At 68.0% G+C, this 16796-nt stretch overlaps 1 protein-coding gene across 13 annotated transcripts in view; it reads right to left on the reverse strand.

Annotated features, from left to right (window-relative positions):
• Positions 1-209: 209 nt before the first annotated feature.
• PLEKHA4 (pleckstrin homology domain containing A4) overlaps positions 210-16796 on the reverse strand; it is a 35792-nt gene continuing 19205 nt past the window's right edge. Inside the window, exons 1-21 of one of the 13 annotated variants that reach the window (XM_078850317.1) lie at positions 15843-16018; positions 13265-13376; positions 12862-12966; positions 12019-12091; positions 11752-11849; positions 10590-10705; positions 10145-10414; positions 9435-10032; positions 9199-9264; positions 9027-9125; positions 8783-8854; positions 8206-8286; positions 7141-7290; positions 5603-5713; positions 4992-5097; positions 4724-4836; positions 4409-4559; positions 4214-4311; positions 3730-3891; positions 3101-3296; positions 210-1780 (exon numbers count right to left, since the gene is read on the reverse strand). In XM_078850317.1, the coding sequence (XP_078706443.1) occupies positions 1164-1780; positions 3101-3296; positions 3730-3891; positions 4214-4311; positions 4409-4559; positions 4724-4836; positions 4992-5097; positions 5603-5713; positions 7141-7290; positions 8206-8286; positions 8783-8854; positions 9027-9125; positions 9199-9264; positions 9435-10032; positions 10145-10414; positions 10590-10705; positions 11752-11849; positions 12019-12091; positions 12862-12966; positions 13265-13351 (3369 nt within the window). In that variant the 5' untranslated portion in view covers positions 13352-13376; positions 15843-16018 and the 3' untranslated portion in view covers positions 210-1163. Of the gene's footprint in view, positions 1781-2588; positions 2746-3100; positions 3297-3725; positions 3892-4213; positions 4312-4408; positions 4560-4723; positions 4837-4991; positions 5098-5602; positions 5714-7140; positions 7291-8205; positions 8287-8782; positions 8855-9026; positions 9126-9198; positions 9265-9434; positions 10033-10144; positions 10415-10589; positions 10706-11751; positions 11850-12018; positions 12092-12861; positions 12967-13264; positions 13377-14437; positions 15250-15842; positions 16019-16796 lie in introns of those variants that run through there. The other 12 variants (XM_078850316.1, XM_078850310.1, XM_078850311.1 and 9 more) reach the window with 12 other exon arrangements.

The raw sequence follows: 16796 nt of genomic DNA on the forward strand, positions 1-16796 counted from the left end.
CTCTCCCGAAAGGGGGCGGGGCAGGGGGACTTTCCCCTCGAGGGGGCGCCAGCTCCCTCCCGGCCCCAGGGCAGGGTCTGGCTGGCTCAGGGGGGCGGGGAATGGGGCCCGGGGCCCTTTCCCCTCGGGGGGCGCCCGCTCTGCCCCAGCCATGTGAGAAGGCGGGGGGGGGGATTTGTCTCCGGAATAAAGAGGCTGAGATTTAGGGGTTAAACGAGGGTTAAATAAATGAGATTTATTGATGACATTTCTCTGCAATATAACCCAGAAGAACGAAACCCCCCGACGTACCCCCAGAGGGGCCAGGTGAAATCTAGGATGAGTTCCCAGCCACCTCTGGGGCGGGGTGGGGGGGCTGGGTATCCGGGGACCCCTCGCCCGGCGCTGGGACACGGCCCCCTCCGGGGCGGGGGGCGGGGGGCTGGGTATCCGGGGACCCCTCGCCCGGTGCTGGGACACAGCCCCCTCCGGGGCGGGGGGCGGGGGCTGGGTATCCAGGGACCCCTCGCCCGGTGCTGGGACACAGCCCCCTCCGGGGGGGGCGCGGGGGGGCTGCCGTGTTTTATCATGTCCCCTGGTCTCTGTCTTCTGCTGTGTTGGGACAGTTTGTTAAATCTCTGGGCGGGGGAGGATCAGGTGTCCCCCCAAATCCCCCTTCCCTCTGGATGCTCACAAGATGCCCTGACTGTCAGCGTCAGCGGCGTGGGAGTTTGGGGGAGCCCAGGGCTGGGCTAGTAGGGGGCTGCGGGTCGGGAGTGAGGGGCACCGGCAGGGCCGGGCTAGCAGGGGGCTGCGGGTCGGGAGTGAGGGGCACCGGCAGGGCTGGGGGGAGCCCAGGGCCAGGCTAGCAGGGGGCTGCGGGTCGGGAGTGAGGGGCACTGGCAGAGCTGGGGCTGGGGGGACACACGGAGGCCCCAGGTCCCAGTGCATTGCACTTCCCACTCTGCCCACCAGGGGGCAGCAAGGCGATGGGACACTACATGGGGTTAAGGCGTCCCCTCTCCGACCTTTGACCCTGGTGTTGGGGGACTGGGACCCCAAACCTCTGAGCCCTCCCCATCTTTGGGCACATCCCCCTATACAACCCCCCGACCTGCCCTGGAGCCCACCCCTCGGGGGCGTGGAAGAGGGGTGGGACGTGACCCTGGTTCTCAGCCAATGAGTTAGAAGCTGGACTGCAGCAGGGTGATCCTGATTGGCTGGCTCCCCTCGCCCAGGTACGCCACCACCTGGCTGGGCGCGGCACGCCCGCCCTGCCCCCGGCACCCGCCATTAGCCACGTCCTTGTTACCCACCATCCTTTGCTCCGGCGCCCAATCCCCCCATTCCTTTTGGGTGGCCCAGAGCGGAGGCGACGCCCGATTGGACGCCTTGTGTGTGGTTGACGTCTGATTGGGCACCCCCTTTGCCCAAATTCGCCAATGAGGCACCTCGGACAGAGGTGATGCTCGATTGGCTGCCTCTGACAGGTGTGCTGCCTGATTGGCTGCTTCAGGTGAGGGTGAAAGCCAATTGGAAAGCTCAGGAACAGACAACGCCCAATTGGCCGCTTGAAATAGAGATGACGCCTGATTGGCCGCTCCCACCCGCTGCACCAAATTGGCGCTAACTGCTGCATTCCGATTGGCTGGGCCACATGGTTCCGCCTCGACGTGATTGGCCTCTGGGTCCCCCTGGGGGAGCGTGGGAGTACACAGCACGTGCTGATTGGTCACTGCATCCAGCGGCTCTGGGGAGGGGTCCGGATTGGCCGACATGTGGGGTTCAGGCGGGGTCTTCCCTGCACAGAGAGAGGAGATCAGAGTCACCGAGCACCCTCCCCCAGCACCGAGATGCGGCCACCTCTGGGGTGGGGCATGGGGGCTGGTTATACGGGGCCCCCTCACCCAGCACCGAGATGCAGCCATGTGACGAAGTGGGATTGTTCTTAATGTTTCCTCTGAATAGTGTGGGGGTGCCTCAGTTTCCCCTAGGTAGTTCTTAAGTCTCTAGGTGATGGAGTAAGGGTGTATGATCATTGCAGAGCCCTAGAGGGCAGGTGTGTGCAGGGGTCTGGACACAGAGAATGGCCGACACCCTGTTTCCTGGCACCTGATGGCCTGGGCCCTTCCCCCCTGCAAGGTGAGAGCTAAAGGGTTGGAGAACAAAGGAATCAGGTGCCCTCCTGGCCCGGGAAAGGGACAAAGCCCAGAGGAGGGGGTTGGGGGGCTGGAGGGAGTTTCAGTTTGGGGCTGGCTGGGACATGGAGTGAAGGGCAGACGTGGTTGTCTGGCTCCCTGCCCCCCAAAATGGACCCAGCTGAGGGGTCCTGTTCTCTGCACCTACAAGCTCTGTGTTAGACCATGTTCCTGTCGTCTAATAAACCTTCTGTGTTACTGGCCGGCTGAGAGTCCCGTCTGACTGCGGAGTCGGGGGGCAGGACCCTCTGGCTTCCCCAGGACCCCGCCTGAGCGGACTCGCTGGGGGAAGCGCCCGGAGGGGCAGGGGAGGCTGGAGGCTCCGGGGTCACCCCAGGAAGGTGGAGCCGGGGGAGCTGTTTGCCCTGCAGACAGGCTGCTCCCGGAGAGGAGACTCCCCCAGGGTCCTGCCTGGCTTCGTGGGGAGCAGATCCAGAGCATCGCCCAGGGACTCCATGACAGGCCACCACTGGGGTGAGGGGCGGGGGCTGGTTATACGGGGACCCCTTGCCCGGCACTGAGATGCGGCCACCTCTGGCCCTTCAGGTTTCTGTCTGTTTCCTGGGAGCTGTAATGAATTAGACACAGAGAGAAACATGGCCTATCCCATCCTGCCCGCCCCCGGCTGCCCCAGGGGCCCCCCCACCACCACACCCACCTGTTCCCACCCCTGGGACCTGCCAGCAGGAGTCAGAAATTTCTCCAACAGCTGAACCAGATTCCAGCCATTTTTCACTTCACTTGTTTAGCTATTTTCCCAGCTGGGATAGCAGTGGGGGGGTGGCGAGGGAAGGGGGGATGGGAAAGAGAGGTCCCTAGGGGGGGATAGAACCCAGGAGTCCTGGCGTCCAGCTCCCCCCGCTCTAACCACTAGACCCCAGTCCCCTCCCCGAGCCAGGACAGAACCTAGGAGTCCCCATTACCGGTGATGAGTTTGCTGCGCTCGGAGGCCTCGGTGGCGAGCGTGTACGCCAGGGTGATGACCCTGTGGCGGTCTCTCTTGAGGGGTGGGGGAGACTGGCCCCAGGGCCCCCCGGTATGGCCCCCCCTGAGCGGTGGCTCCGTGTGGGTCTGGGTCGGCTCTGGCCCAAGGTCGGGGGGGTGAGTCGGAAGAGGGAGCTGGAGGAGGAATTTTAGGAGGGGGAAGTGAACGCGGGGGAAGCTCCCTCCAGGAATCTGAGCTGTGGGGAGACCCACCCCACCCCGCTAGGCAGCACTGCCCCCCACAACAGAACCCACCTATTAACCCGGGAGTCCTGGCTCCCAGCCCCTGCTCCAAACACTAGGCCCCACTCCCCTCCCAGTGCCAGGGAGAGAACCCAGGAGTCCTGGCTCCCAGCCCCTCCCCCCCCCGCTCTAACCCAGACACACCCCCCTCCCCTTGCAGAGGGAGAGAACCCAGGAGTCCTGCTTTGCCCAGGCTGGGTGAGATATGGGCTTTACTGGGGGACACAGGGACCAGGTTTACTGGGGGACACAGTGGGTGTGGTCTCAGGACTTGCCCCACCCCCTGGCAGCCGGTCAGCCCCTCCCCCGCAGGCTGCGTACCCACCCGGCTGGCCCTGGCCCGGAGAGAGCCCTGCCGGGAGCCCCAGGGGTTCGGCCTGCCCCCCTCCAGCTGCCTCTGGCCTTCCTTGTGCCGACGCATCCGCTCCAGCTGCTCCTGGACGCTCATGCGGGCCCGGTGGGGACCAGGGGGGTCCATGGTGATCGCCTGGGGGGGGGAGAATGGCAGGGAGAGAACCCAGGTGTCCTGGCTCCCAGGTGTCCCCCCCTCCCCCGCTCTAACCACTCACCCATAATCCCCTCCCAGAGCCAGGTTTTGGGAGAACACAGGCGTCCTGGCTCCTGGCCCCTCCCTGCTCTAACCACTCGCTCCCACTCCCCTCCCACAGCCAGGGAGAGAACCCAGGCGTCCTGGCTCTCAGCCTCCCTGCTCTGACCAGTAGACCCCACTCCCCTCCAGAGCTGGCGATAGGATCCAGGTGTCCGGGCTCCCATGCACTGACCCCCAGGGGAAGGGGGAGCCCAGCTACCTTGGCTGGCAGCTCCTCGGTTCTCTGCTGTCGGGGCTCGTGGGGGCCTGGGCTGGGGCTCCGGGGCAGGTGGGGGGTGGCCGGAGGCGAGCTGAGACCTGTGAGGGAAGGGGAGCAGGGGTCAACGAGGGGCTGGGAAGGGAGACGAAGGGTGAATGCTGCCCCAGCTGGGCTGGGCACTGGGGGGAACCGCACCTGGTGCCGCGACATCTGTCTCCTGCAGGGGGCTCCCTCCATCCAGCTCGGGGGACCCGGCCCCTCTTCCAGAGGGACTCTGGGCGGGCCGGGAGCCCAAGGCGTCTCCCCTCGTTGCTGGGCCCTCTTCCCTGCCACCAGCTGGCACCCCCTGCGGGGGAACAGAGAGAAACCCAGGGCTGGGCTAGCGGGGGGCTGCAGGTCGGGAGTGAGGGGCACTGGCAGAGCTGAGTAGGGGGCAGGGCTGGGCTAGTGGGGGGCTGTGGGATGGGAGTGAGGGACTGGATGCCCACCCCCAGAAAACAGGCCCCTCACCCTGAGTGGCGGCTCGTGGTGCTGGCCTCCCGCATCCGGCCCCGGGAAGGGCACGTGGCTCCGGGCTGAGCCCCCGCCATGCTCCAGAATGGGGGAGGCAGCCAGAGAGAAGCCTGCAAAGGAGACGAGACAGCGTCAGCGACCCACAGCCCGGCTCCTCCTGCTGAGCCCCCACCCCCCACAGCAGAGTGCCCCCTGATGGCCCCCCACCCTGCCCCCCCACAGCACAGCGCCCCCTAGCACCAGCCTGGGACATTGGGGCCAGCACCTGGGCTCGTCCTGGGGTCCAGGGCGGGGTAGGGGGCAGGGCTGGCTCCCAACCCCGCAATGATGTCATCGATCATCCACAGCTCCTGCTGGGCGGCCCCCTGCTCCTGAGGGCAAAGGGCAGAGGGGAAAGGTCACGGCACAATAATTAGCATTGGACCCCAGCTCCACCTATGGGCCCCTCTACCCCGGCCTCCCGCCTGCTCCCAGAATATCATCTACGTCCATTGGATCCAGACAGATGAGGCGGTTCTCCCAGGCTCTCTGTTTCCTAGCCCGCGCTCTGACTTCCCTATAGCTGGGAGGGGCGAGCGCCCCCCACTGAGCCACCCTGCTCCCTGCAGCCCAGGCCCCCTTGCTGAGCCCCCCTGCCCCTGCTCCCCACAGCCCAGTGCCCCTGACTGAGCCTCCTCGCCCCGCTCCCCGCAGCCCAGCGCCCCCTGCTGAGCCCCCCGCCCTGCTCCCCGCAGCCCAGCGCCCCCTGTACAATCCCAGTTTCCTTTCGGAGCTTGCTGAGCGATTCACCCCGGGAGGATCATGTGGCAGGGGGTCCCACAGGCCAAACCCTTCAGCGCAGCAGCAAGACGGAGGCACCCTAGTGGGGTGACGTACCTGGGGGTGCCCGAGCTGTCGGATCTGAGCCAGCGTTTCCCGCAGCCTGCGCAGCTCGTTCTCTAGGGCAGCGAAATCTCCCCAAGCCCTCTCGCTATCCTGAATGGGAAACTGACAGCTGGTTACACAGGACACAGGGCTGGGAAGCGGCCCCTCTGGGGTGGGGCCGGGGGCTGGTTATAGAGGACACAGGGCTGGGACGCGACCCCTCTGGGGTGGGGCCGGGGGCTGGTTACAGGGGGACCCGGCGCCGAGGTGCAGCCCCTCTGGGGTGGGGCCGGGGGCTGGTTACAGGGGGACCCGGCGCCGAGGTAGGGCCCCTCTGGGGTGGGGCCGGGAGGCTGGTTACAGGGGGACCCGGCGCCGAGGTGCGGCCCCTCTGGGGTGGGGCCGGGGGCTGGTTACAGGGGAGCCCGGCGCCGAGGTGCGGCCCCTCTGCGGTGGGGCCGGGGGGCTGGTTACAGGGGGACCCTGCGCCGAGGTGCGGCCCCTCTGCGGTGGGGCCGGGGGGCTGGTTACAGGGGGACCCTGCGCCGAGGTGCGGCCCCTCTGCGGTGGGGCCGGGGGGCTGGTTACAGGGGGACCCGGGGCCGAGGTGCGGCCCCTCTGCGGTGGGGCCGGGGGGCTGGTTACAGGGGGACCCGGGGCCGAGGTGCGGCCCCTCTGCGGTGGGGCCGGGGGGCTGGTTACAGGGGGACCCGGCGCCGAGGTGCGGCCCCTCTGCGGTGGGGCCGGGGGGCTGGTTACAGGGGGACCCGGGGCCGAGGTGCGGCCCCTCTGGGGTGGGGCCGGGGGCTGGTTACAGGGGGGACCCGGGGCCGAGGTGCGGCCCCTCTGGGGTGGGGCCGGGGGCTGGTTACAGGGGGACCCGGGGCCGAGGTGCGGCCCCTCTGGGGTGGGGCCGGGGGCTGGTTACAGGGGGACCCGGCGCCGAGGTGCGGCCCCTCTGGGGTGGGGCCGGGGGCTGGTTATAGAGGACACAGGGCTGGGACGCGACCCCTCTGGGGTGGGGCCGAGGGGCTGGTTACAGGGGGACCCGGCACCGAGGTGCGGCCCCTCTGGGGTGGGGCCGGGGGGCTGGTTACAGGGGGACCCGGGGCCGAGGTGCGGCCCCTCTCGGGTGGGGCCGGGGGGCTGGTTACAGGGGGACCCGGGGCCGAGGTGCGGCCCCTCTGGGGTGGGGCCGGGGGCTGGTTACAGGGGGACCCGGGGCCGAGGTGCGGCCCCTCTGGGGTGGGGCCGGGGGCTGGTTACAGGGGGACCCGGGGCCGAGGTGCGGCCCCTCTGGGGTGGGGCCGGGGGCTGGTTATAGAGGACACAGGGCTGGGACGCGACCCCTCTGGGGTGGGGCCGAGGGGCTGGTTACAGGGGGACCCGGGGCCGAGGTGCGGCCCCTCTGGGGTGGGGCCGGGGGCTGGTTATAGAGGACACAGGGCTGGGACGCGACCCCTCTGGGGTGGGGCCGAGGGGCTGGTTACAGGGGGACCCGGCGCCGAGGTGCGGCCCCTCTGGGGTGGGGCCGGGGGCCGCGCACTCACCAGAGCCAGGTCGCAGAGCCGGGCTCTCACTTGCACCAGCTCATCCTGCAGCCGCCTTTGCTGGTACCGGATTTTCTCCTCCGCCAGCTCCTGGCCTTGGCATTCATCCAGCTGGTGCCGGGCCAGCTCCAGGGCCTTCTCCAGCCTCTCCTGGGGGGTCCAACCAGTTACCCCTTGGATGGCACGAGGCGGGGCCAGTGGGGGGGGAAGTTCCTCCCCCGCCCTCGTCTTCTACATGGGGTGAATCCCCTGGGGCCCCCTTCCTCTGCTGGGTCACCTCCTTAAGAACAGCCCAGCAATCAAGGGGTTAATGCACCATTTTCCCCCCCCCCCCCTCAACCGCTCTGGGGCAGCCCCTGTTTTCACCCAGCACCACCCAGTGGAAGCAATAGCCAAGCCTGACCGGTGGGGCTTGGGGGCTGGGTATATAGGGACCCCTCGCCCTGCGCTGGGATGCGGCTGACTCTGGGGTGGGCCACAGGGGCTGGGTACCTGGAGACCCCTCGCCTGGCGCTGGGATGCGGCTGACTCTGGGGTGGGCCACAGGGGCTGGGTACCTGGAGACCCCTCGCCTGGCGCTGGGATGTGGCTGACTCTGGGGTGGGCCACGGGGGGCAGGGTACCTGGAGACCCCTCGCCTGGCGCTGGGATGCGGCTGACTCTGGGGTGGGCCACGGGGGGCTGGGTACCTGGAGACCCCTCGCCCGGCGCTGGGATAAGGCTGACTCTGGGGTGGGCCACGGGGGGCTGGGTACCTGGAGACCCCTCGCCCGGCGCTGGGATGCGGCTGACTCTGGGGTGGGCCACGGGGGGCTGGGTACCTGGAGACCCCTCGCCCGGCACTGGGATGCGGCTGACTCTGGGGTGGGCCATGGGGGCTGGGTACCTGGAGACCCCTCGCCCGGCACTGGGATGCGGCTGACTCTGGGGTGGGCCACGGGGGGCTGGGTACCTGGAGACCCCTCGCCTGGCGCTGGGATGCGGCTGACTCTGGGGTGGGGGTTTTGGGGGGCTGGGTATCTGGGGCCTCCTTGCCCAGGCCGGGGCGGGGGGGCGCGAAATTACCTTCTCTGCCCGCAGCTGCCCCATCTCTTCATCCAGTCCCCGAAGCAGCTTGTCCTGGCCGCAGAGTTTAGTCAGGAGAATCTAGGGTGGGAGGAAAAAGAAAAAAGACACTGGGGGGGAGAAAACCAGGTTGTTTCAGCTGCGGCCTCCCGGTGGCGCCGAACCAGAGCACGGTGCCCTTGCTAGCAGGGCAGGGGGGGGGATTTTACCGGCGTGGGGCAGACGGGGGGGTTTGGGTTTGGGGCTTCTCGGGCCGGAAGGGACCCCGGGGAGCATCTTGTGTCCCAAAGCTGTGGCCAAATACCCCAAAATGCTCAGCTGTAAAAACCGGGGAGGAGGCAGGATACCAGGGTAAATGGGCCCGTGGGTCTGATCTGGGGGGCAGGATACCGGGGCAGATGGGCCTGATCTAGGGGGGCAGGATACCAGGGCAGATGGGCCTGCGGGTCTGATCTGGGGGGGCAGGATACCGGGGCAGATGGGCCTGCGGGTCTGAGCCGGGGGGGATTTGGGGGTGTCCGGGGTGTGTGGGTGATGCTGTGCTTTGAGGGCAGAGGACACAGACGCACACGCTCACATCAGTGTCACTTTCAGCTCTGGGCAGTGCCAGCAGGGTCCTGTCCCGGGATAGAGGGGCCACGGTCCGGGGCTGGGGAAGAAAAAGGAAAGAGAGGGTGAGAAGCAGAGAACCCAGGCGTCCGGCCCTCCCCCATGTTTCCCTCCCCACTCCCATGCCAGAATCCTGCCGGCCTAGCCACAGGGCGGCTGATCAGGGGATGGAAGGGGAAACTGAGGCACAGACTTGGCAGGGAGGTACGTACCGGAGCTCCCAGTGAGGTCCTCTTCCCTGGGGGGCGGCTGGCAAGTGGGGGCAGCGGGGGCAGGTGGAGGTAGCCGGAGGAGGCTGAATGTGGGGAGATCTAGGGAGAAAGGGGCGAGGACAGGGTCAGCGGTGGGAGGACAGGGGGGGCAGGGGAAGGGGGGGTCACTCACCAGTCGGCCGTGGAGACGGGCACGGGGCGGGGCGGCCCCCAGGGAGGGGTAAATCCGGTCTGTGAACTGCAGGGGGGAGAGAAGGCAGGGGGTCAGTGCCGACTGCTAGGGGGAGAGCGCCCCCTACTAACCCCCCCAACCCGCCCCCTGCATCCCAGCGCCCCCTGCTGAGCCCAGCGCCCCCTGCTGAGCCCCTGCCCCGCTCCCCACAGCCCAGCCCCACCCCCCCAGCATACCCGGCTCCGGGGCTGTCTCCCCAGGGCAGGTCCCAGCGTGGCCGTCTGCGGGGGGCTCTCCTCCGCCGGGGTCCCGGGCCGTGCCAGGCAGTGGCTGGGGGTGGGGGCTGCGGGGGTAGCGCCCGGGGGGCCGGGCACAAGACTCCTCGGAGGGCCGCACGTCGTAGCGGTCGCAGGGGGTCTGGGGGTGCCCAGGGATGGCTCTGCTGCCCCACGTGGCCCCCCCGGGGGCAATATCCACCCTCCCCACGGGGGTGTGGGGCCGGGACAGGCTGGACCCTGCCTGGACCAGCAGGGGGAGCTCTTCACAGGATGCAGCCAGCTCAGGGGCTCGGACCCCCCCGGTGGACGCCCATGCCCTCCCCTGAGCCCCCCGCACCTCCCTGAGCTCGCCAGGGGTGGGGGGAAGGGAGTAGGAACGGGAGGAGCGGACGTGGCTTTGGGCATCTGGGGAGGGCTCCCAGGGGGGAGGGGGGGCTCCAGGGGGGGCTGTTCGGACTCAGGGGGGCAGGGGGGTGGGGAGGGTCTGGGGGGGCCGGGATGGGGGCGTTTGGCTGCCGAGGGCTCCTGGCCCCGCAGAATGCGGGTCGAGAGAGAGCTGGAGGAAGAGGAGCAGAGATTAAAGGGTTAAATCGGGTGGCGAGGTACCCCTGCCCCCCCCAACCCCACAGCGCCCCCTTCTGGATGAGACCAGGACTCAAGCCTCTTACCTTAGGCCCCACGGCTCCCCCCCGAGCCCTTCCCCATTGACCGGGCTGGGGGGTGGAGCGGGGCCGCTGGGCAGGGGCCCCCCCTCGCCCTGCACCCCCTGGCCCGTCGCCGCCAGGCTTTCCGTAGATGAGTGGGGCGCGGAGAGCCGGGCGATTTCCAGGGACTCGACGCTCTTGGCGGGACCCAGGTCGGGCGTGAGCGGCCGGACGTCCTCGAAGAGACGGGCCTGGGGGGGCGCCGGCCGGTTGAGCAGCTGCGGGGGGCGGCTGCTGCCATGGGGGGAGAGACAGAGAATATTTACTCCAGAACCCAGGAGTCCTGGCTCCCAGCCCCCCTCAGCCCTAACCACTACACCCCACTCCCCCTCCCCAGAGCTGGGAGAGAACCCGGGAGTCCTGGCTCCCAGCCCCCCCAGCTCTAACCACGAGACCCCCCCACCCCTACGTGGTGCTGGGGTCACTCTCGGCCGCAGCGGACTGGCTCATGGCTCGGATCCAGCCGTTCATGTCCTCCTGGGTGTCAGCACTGAAGAGGTACGTCCGCATCCCCCGGTGCTCGGCCTGGGGCACAGATGGGGGGCGCCGGTAAGCTGGGAGGGGCCCTGACCGTAGGCTCCAGAGAGACACCCCCCCCCCCCCCGCAGCTCTAACCCCCTAGCCACCATTCCCCTCCAAGAGCCAGGGAGAGAACCCAGGAGTCCGCCCCCCCCCCCCCCAACCACCACCACTCGCCTCCCAGAGCCAGGGAGAGAACCCAGGAGTCCTGGCTCCCAGCCCCTCCCGCTCTAACCATTAGCCCCCACTCCCTTCCCAGAGCCAGGAAGGGAACCCAAGAGTTCTGGCTCCCAGCCCCTCCCGCTCTAACCATTAGCCCCCACTCCCCTCCCAGAGCCAGGGAGAGAACCCAGGAGTCCGGGCTCCCAGCCTGCCCCCCCCAACCACCACCACTCGCCTCCCTGAGCCAAGGAGAGAACCCAGGAGTTCTGGCTCCCAGCCCCCTCCCGCTCTAACCACTAGCCCCCACTCCCTTCCCAGAGCCAGGGAGAGAACCCAGGAGTCCTGGTTCCCAGCCTGCCTCACCCGCCAATTCCCACTCCCCTCCCAGAGCCAAGGAGAGACCCCAGGAGTCCTGGCTCCCAGCCCCGTCCCGTCCCGCTCTAACCACTAGCCCCCACTCACTTCCCAGAGCCAGGAAGAGAACCCAGGAGTCCTGGTTCCCCGCCTGCCCCACCGCCCAACTCCCACTCCCCTCCCAGAGCCAAGGAGGGACCCCAGGAGTCCTGGCTCACAGCCCCCTCCCGCTCTAACCACTAGCCCCCACTCCCTTCCCAGAGCCAGGAAGAGAACCCAGGAGTCCTGGCTCCTAGCCCGTCCCCACCCCCCACTCTAACCCCCTAGCCCCCACTCCCCTCCCACAGCCAGGGAGAGAACCCAGGACTCCCTGGCTCCCAGCCCACCCCCCCCCCCGCTCTAACCACTAGCCTCCCCTCCCCTCCCCGAGCTGGGGAATAGAACCCAGGCGTCCAGATGTCTCCAAGTGGGGGACCCGAAATGGGGTAGCTGGGGAAGGGCGGGGGCTCGACCAGATCGACTCCCTCTGGACTGACCTTGAATGTGAATCTCCGGTTCTTCCCCTCCCCGGGCAGCGGCCGGATCTCGTAGCTGGGGAGCGGGATGCTCCCCAAAACCGCCTCCTCCCTGCTGTCTGGGGGACCCCCAAAAGGAGGGGTGATTAATGGGCAGCCGCTCCCTGCCCCGCTCCCCACGGTGCCCCCTGCTGGGGCAGGGCAGGGCTGGGGCAGCCAGGACATTGTCCCCCCCACACACCCCGCTCCCCACGGCACCCCCTGCTGGGTGGGCTGGGGGGCCGGTACCTCGATAGTAGAAGAGGCAGAAATCGGCCAGCACAAACCAGCGTCGCTTCCAGAGCTTCAGGCCGGAGCTGTCCTGGAACGAGAGCCACCCCGACAGCCTGGTGAGGGGCCCAGCCAGCGAATGGGGGCAGGGGTTGGGGGGACCCCAGTGGGCCCAGCCTTTCCCCTTGCCTCTCCAGGGCCTGCCCCCCCCAGAGCACCAGCCCCATGGCATTCCACCCCCCAAATAACAGCCCCCACCCCATTGCCCCCAAACCTACCCCGCACCCCATCCAACCCCCAGGCTCTGTTTCCAGCCCGCTCGCCCCATAGAGAGCCAGCCCCCTACATTGTCCCCCAAAACCAGCCCCTCCCCTATGACCCCCAACAGCCGCCCCACTAACAGCCCCCAATTGCCCCCCAACAGCCCCCCAAAACCAACAGCCCCTCCCCCATGCCCCCAACAATCCCCTACATTAACAGCCCCTCCCCCATGACCCCCAACAGCCCCCCCACTAACAGCCCCCAATTGCCCCCAACAGCCCCCCAAAACCAACAGCCCCTCCCCCATGACCCCATTCCCCCACATTAACAGCCCCTCCCCCATGCCCCCAACAGCTCACCCACACTAACAGCCCCTCCCCCAGCACCCCACCTCACCATCCCCCCACCCCACTGAGTGTCCCTGCCCTATGCCCACCTCAATTATCTTCCCCCCCAAATTCCCAGACCCCTCTGCCCCATCACCGCCCCAAAGCGATCACCTCCCTGCCCTGTTGCCTCCCCAGCCTAACACCCCCTGCCCCAATCTACCAGCCTCTGTCCCCACCTCAAAGGCAGCCCCCCAGCTCGCCCATCCCATACCTGTTTGCACAGCCAGCCCCGAATGACGACGGGGGCATTGGGGTCCCGCTTGATCGAATTTTCCCTCTTCCCGAAGGTGTGAACCCTCCGCAGGGAGCGTGACGGCTGCGGGGACAGACAAGAAAGGCTTAATACCCCACAAACACACCAGCCGCTAGGGGGCGCCAGCTCCCATCCAGCCCCAGGGCAGGGACTGGCTGGCTCGGGGGGGCAGGGAATGGGGCATGAGGCCTTTCCCCTCTAGGGGGCACAGGTCTGGGGGTAGGTGTTAGTGGGAGTTAAGGTGGGAGCTGTGGGCAGGAGAAGAGGAGGGGGTGGATGTGGGGGGCAAGGGGTGGTGGGTCAGAGCCCCTGGCCCACAGGCCCCTCCCCAATGGCAGAGCCCCAGCCCCGCCCCACACACCTTGGCGGCCCCCAGGCTGACAGAGGAGATGGTGAGGACGCTGCTGGCCTGGCTCAGGCTGCTCCTGGGACGTTCCCCGTCGGCCATGGCTCCCGGCCGGCCCAACCTTCGCCTGGAACAGAACATGGGCCTGGGGCATCAGGGCACTACTGTGGGGTAGTTCGCAGCACTGGGGTCTCCAGCTGGGGCACTGCTGCAGGGAAGCTAACAGCACCGGAGTCCCCAGCTGGAGGTACTGCTGCAGGAAGTTCACAGCACTGGGGTCTCCAGCTGGGGCACTGCTATGGGGAAGTTTGCAACACTTGGGTCTCCAGCTGGAGCTCTGCTGTGGGGAAGCTCACAGCACCGGGGTCTCCATCTGGGGTACTGCTGTGGGGAAGCTCACAGCACCGGGGTCCCTGGCTGGGGCACTGCTCTGGGGAAGCTCGCAGCGCAGGGAGACAGGCTGGCATCTCCCCTGACCCGGCGCCCAGGGTCCAGGGTGGCGCGTGGGTGGGAGAACAAAGCAGGACCTGAGCTAGTGGCCCCAGATTCCCGGGGGTGGGGTGGGGGGGCTGGAGGATGAATGGAGCCATTCATGTCCCTGGCCTGGGCACTGGGATGGGGGGGGCTGTGCTAGGGGGTGAGAGCGAGGGCTAGCAAGGCCCCATGGCAATGCCAGTGCAAAGCGGAGAGCTTCCCCACAGCAGTGCCCCCAGCCAGGGACCCACCATCATGGAGACATGGCCCCATCCCCCCACGACACCCCATCTCCTGGGGACCCCTGGTACCCAGACATGGCCTCGTCCCCTCCCCTGTACCCAGCGCCTCAGGACCCTCAGAACCGAGACATTCCCCCCCCCCGCTACACCCCAGCCCGTAGGACCCCCCGATAGCCAGACAGGGTCCTGTCCCTCCCCCCACCCCGCTATACCCCAGCCCCTGTCCCCCCCATATACCCCAGCCCCCCAGGACCCACAGAACCAAGACACGCCTCCCTCGCTACACCCCAGCCCCTGGGACCCCCGATACCCAGACACGGTCCTGTCCCCCGCACCCACTGTACACCAGCCCCCAGGACCCCCGGCACCCAGAACCCCCCCCCCCCCCACTGTAACCCAACCCTCGAGGACCCCCGGCACCCACACACGGCTCCCCCCCGCCTCCAAAACACGCCCTGCTGCTCCCCCTTACTGCAGATCAATCAAGTGGGGAGCTGAGGCGCCGGAGGCCAGCGCACCCCGGGGCGGGGGTCTCAGCCGGGGGCGGGGGACCCGGCCAACGCAGCCGCTTGTTCTGTTCCCGGCTCCCCGGCCGCGGCGCCGGCTGGGACACAGGGACCAGCTGCCTGCGGGGGCGCAGGGAGCCAGGAATTCCTGATCCGACACGGCTCGGCCCCACCCCGGGGTCACGGACCCGGCGGGCCTGGATTTAACCCATTCCCCGACTTGGGACACCTCGCAGCGCCGGGGTCCCCGGCTGGGGCACTGCTGGGGGGGAGCTCGCAGCGCCGAGGTCCACAGGTGGGGCGCTGCTGTGAGGAAACTCGCAGCACTGGGGGCCCTGGCTGAGGAGAAGCTCACAGCATGGGGGTCCCCACCTGGGGCACTGCTGCAGGGAAGCTCGCAGCACTGGGGTCCCTGGCTGGGGAGAAGCTCACAGCGCCAGGGTCCCTGGCTGGAGCACTGATGCGGGGAAGCTCGCAGCGCCAGGGTCCCTGGCTGGGGCACTGATGCGGGGAAGCTCGCAGCGCCAGGGTCCCTGGCTGGGGCACTGATGCGGGGAAGCTCGCAGCACCAGGGTCCCTGGCTGGGGCACTGATGCGGGGAAGTTCGCAGCGCCAGGGTCCCTGGCTGGGGCACTGATGTGGGGAAGCTCGCAGCGCCAGGGTCCCTGGTTGGCGGCACTGCTGTGGGGAGGCTCACAGCGCCAGGGTCTCTGGCTGGGACACTGCTGCGGGGAAGCTCACAGCACCAATGTCTGTGGCTGCAGGCACTGCTGTGGGAACGCTTGCAGCGTCAGAGTCCCTGGCTGGGGCACTGCTGCAGGGAAGCTCACAGCGCCAGGCTCCAGCAGGCCCGAGGTATTTAGCTGGAATTCAGAGCAGGACAAAACTCCCTGGTCTCCCCCCACAGCAGCTGCATCCCCACCCCGCCCCTCCCCCCACATCCCAGAGGGCCCCCCCCACCCTCCTCCTTGGCTCAGTGCCCTGGCTGGAGCCCCTGTGACCCCCAGCCGCCCTGCCCCCCATCCCCCCCACAGCTGTGGGGCTCCCCCCAAGGGGGGAAAATCACCCCCCTCAAATTCCCCCACTCCTCCCTTTGCCCTCTGACCCCCCCAGCCTGAGCTCCCCCCCCTTGTCTGCCCCATGCCAGCTGGTGCCCGGGGTGGAGTGCGGTATGCTCACCCCCTAAGGAATCTGCGCCCACGGGCCTGGGTGGGGGACAGACACACAACCCCCTCCCTCCCATTGATTCCAGCTTCTCTGTGCCCCCCCACCCTGAGACACCAGGAGGGATGGACAGACAGACAGATGGGGAGGGGCGCTGTGGAGGGACAGGGCAGGGCTGGGGGGGCTGGTTGGGGGGGCAGTTCTTACCTGGCTCCCAGTGGGGCACACAGGGGTCCGGGCTGCTCAGGGGGGTGTCGGGGGGGATCTTAGCGACACCCCACTGGGCCAGGGGAATCTCGCCCGCCGCCCCAATCGCTCACTTCCTCTGTGCCTGTCTCCTTCCCTCACTCCCCCGCCGGCTCCTTTCTTTGCTCGGCCCCCCAGCCCAGCCCCCCTGAGCCCTTCCCCCGTCTGGCTGGCTGCCCCCTCCCCACTTCTTGTTCACCCTCCTCCCCCTCACTTCACCTTCCTTTCTTCTTATTTCCTTCCGTCCATCCCCATCCTCACCCCTCTTCCTGTCCCCCTATACCCCTCTAGCCTTCTGTCTCCCTGCACCCCTCTTCCTATCCCCGTACACCCCTCTTCCTATCTCCCTACACCCCCTAGCCTTCCTGTCCACCTACACCCCCCCAGCCATCCGTCCCCCTAAACCCCTCTTCCTGTCCCCCTACATCCCTCTTCCTGTTCCCCTATACCCCTCTAGCCTTCCGTCTCCCTGCACCCCTCTTCCTATCTCCCTACACCCCCTAGCCTTCCTGTCCACCTACACCTCTCTAGCCTTCCTGTCCCCCTACACCCCTCTTCCTGTCCCCCTACACCCCTCTTCCTATCTCCCTACACCCCGTAGCCTTCCTGTCCCCCTACACCTCTCTAGCCTTCCTGTCCCCCCACACTCCTCTTCCTATCTCCCTACGCCCCCTAGCCTTCCTGTCCACCTACACCCCCCTAGCCATCCGCCCCCCCTACACCCCTCTTCCTGTCACCCTACACCTCTCTAGCCTTCCTGTCCCCCCACACCCCTCTTCCTATCTCCCTACGCCCCCTAGCCTTCCTGTCCACCTACACCCTCCTAGCCATCCGCCCCCCTACACCCCTCTTCCTGTCCCCCTACACCTCTCTAGCCTTCCTGTCCCCCCACACCCCTCTTCCTATCTCCCTACG

Source organism: Lepidochelys kempii, chromosome 23, assembly GCF_965140285.1.
Source record: "Lepidochelys kempii isolate rLepKem1 chromosome 23, rLepKem1.hap1, whole genome shotgun sequence".
NCBI classification, from domain to species: domain Eukaryota; kingdom Metazoa; phylum Chordata; order Testudines; family Cheloniidae; genus Lepidochelys; species Lepidochelys kempii.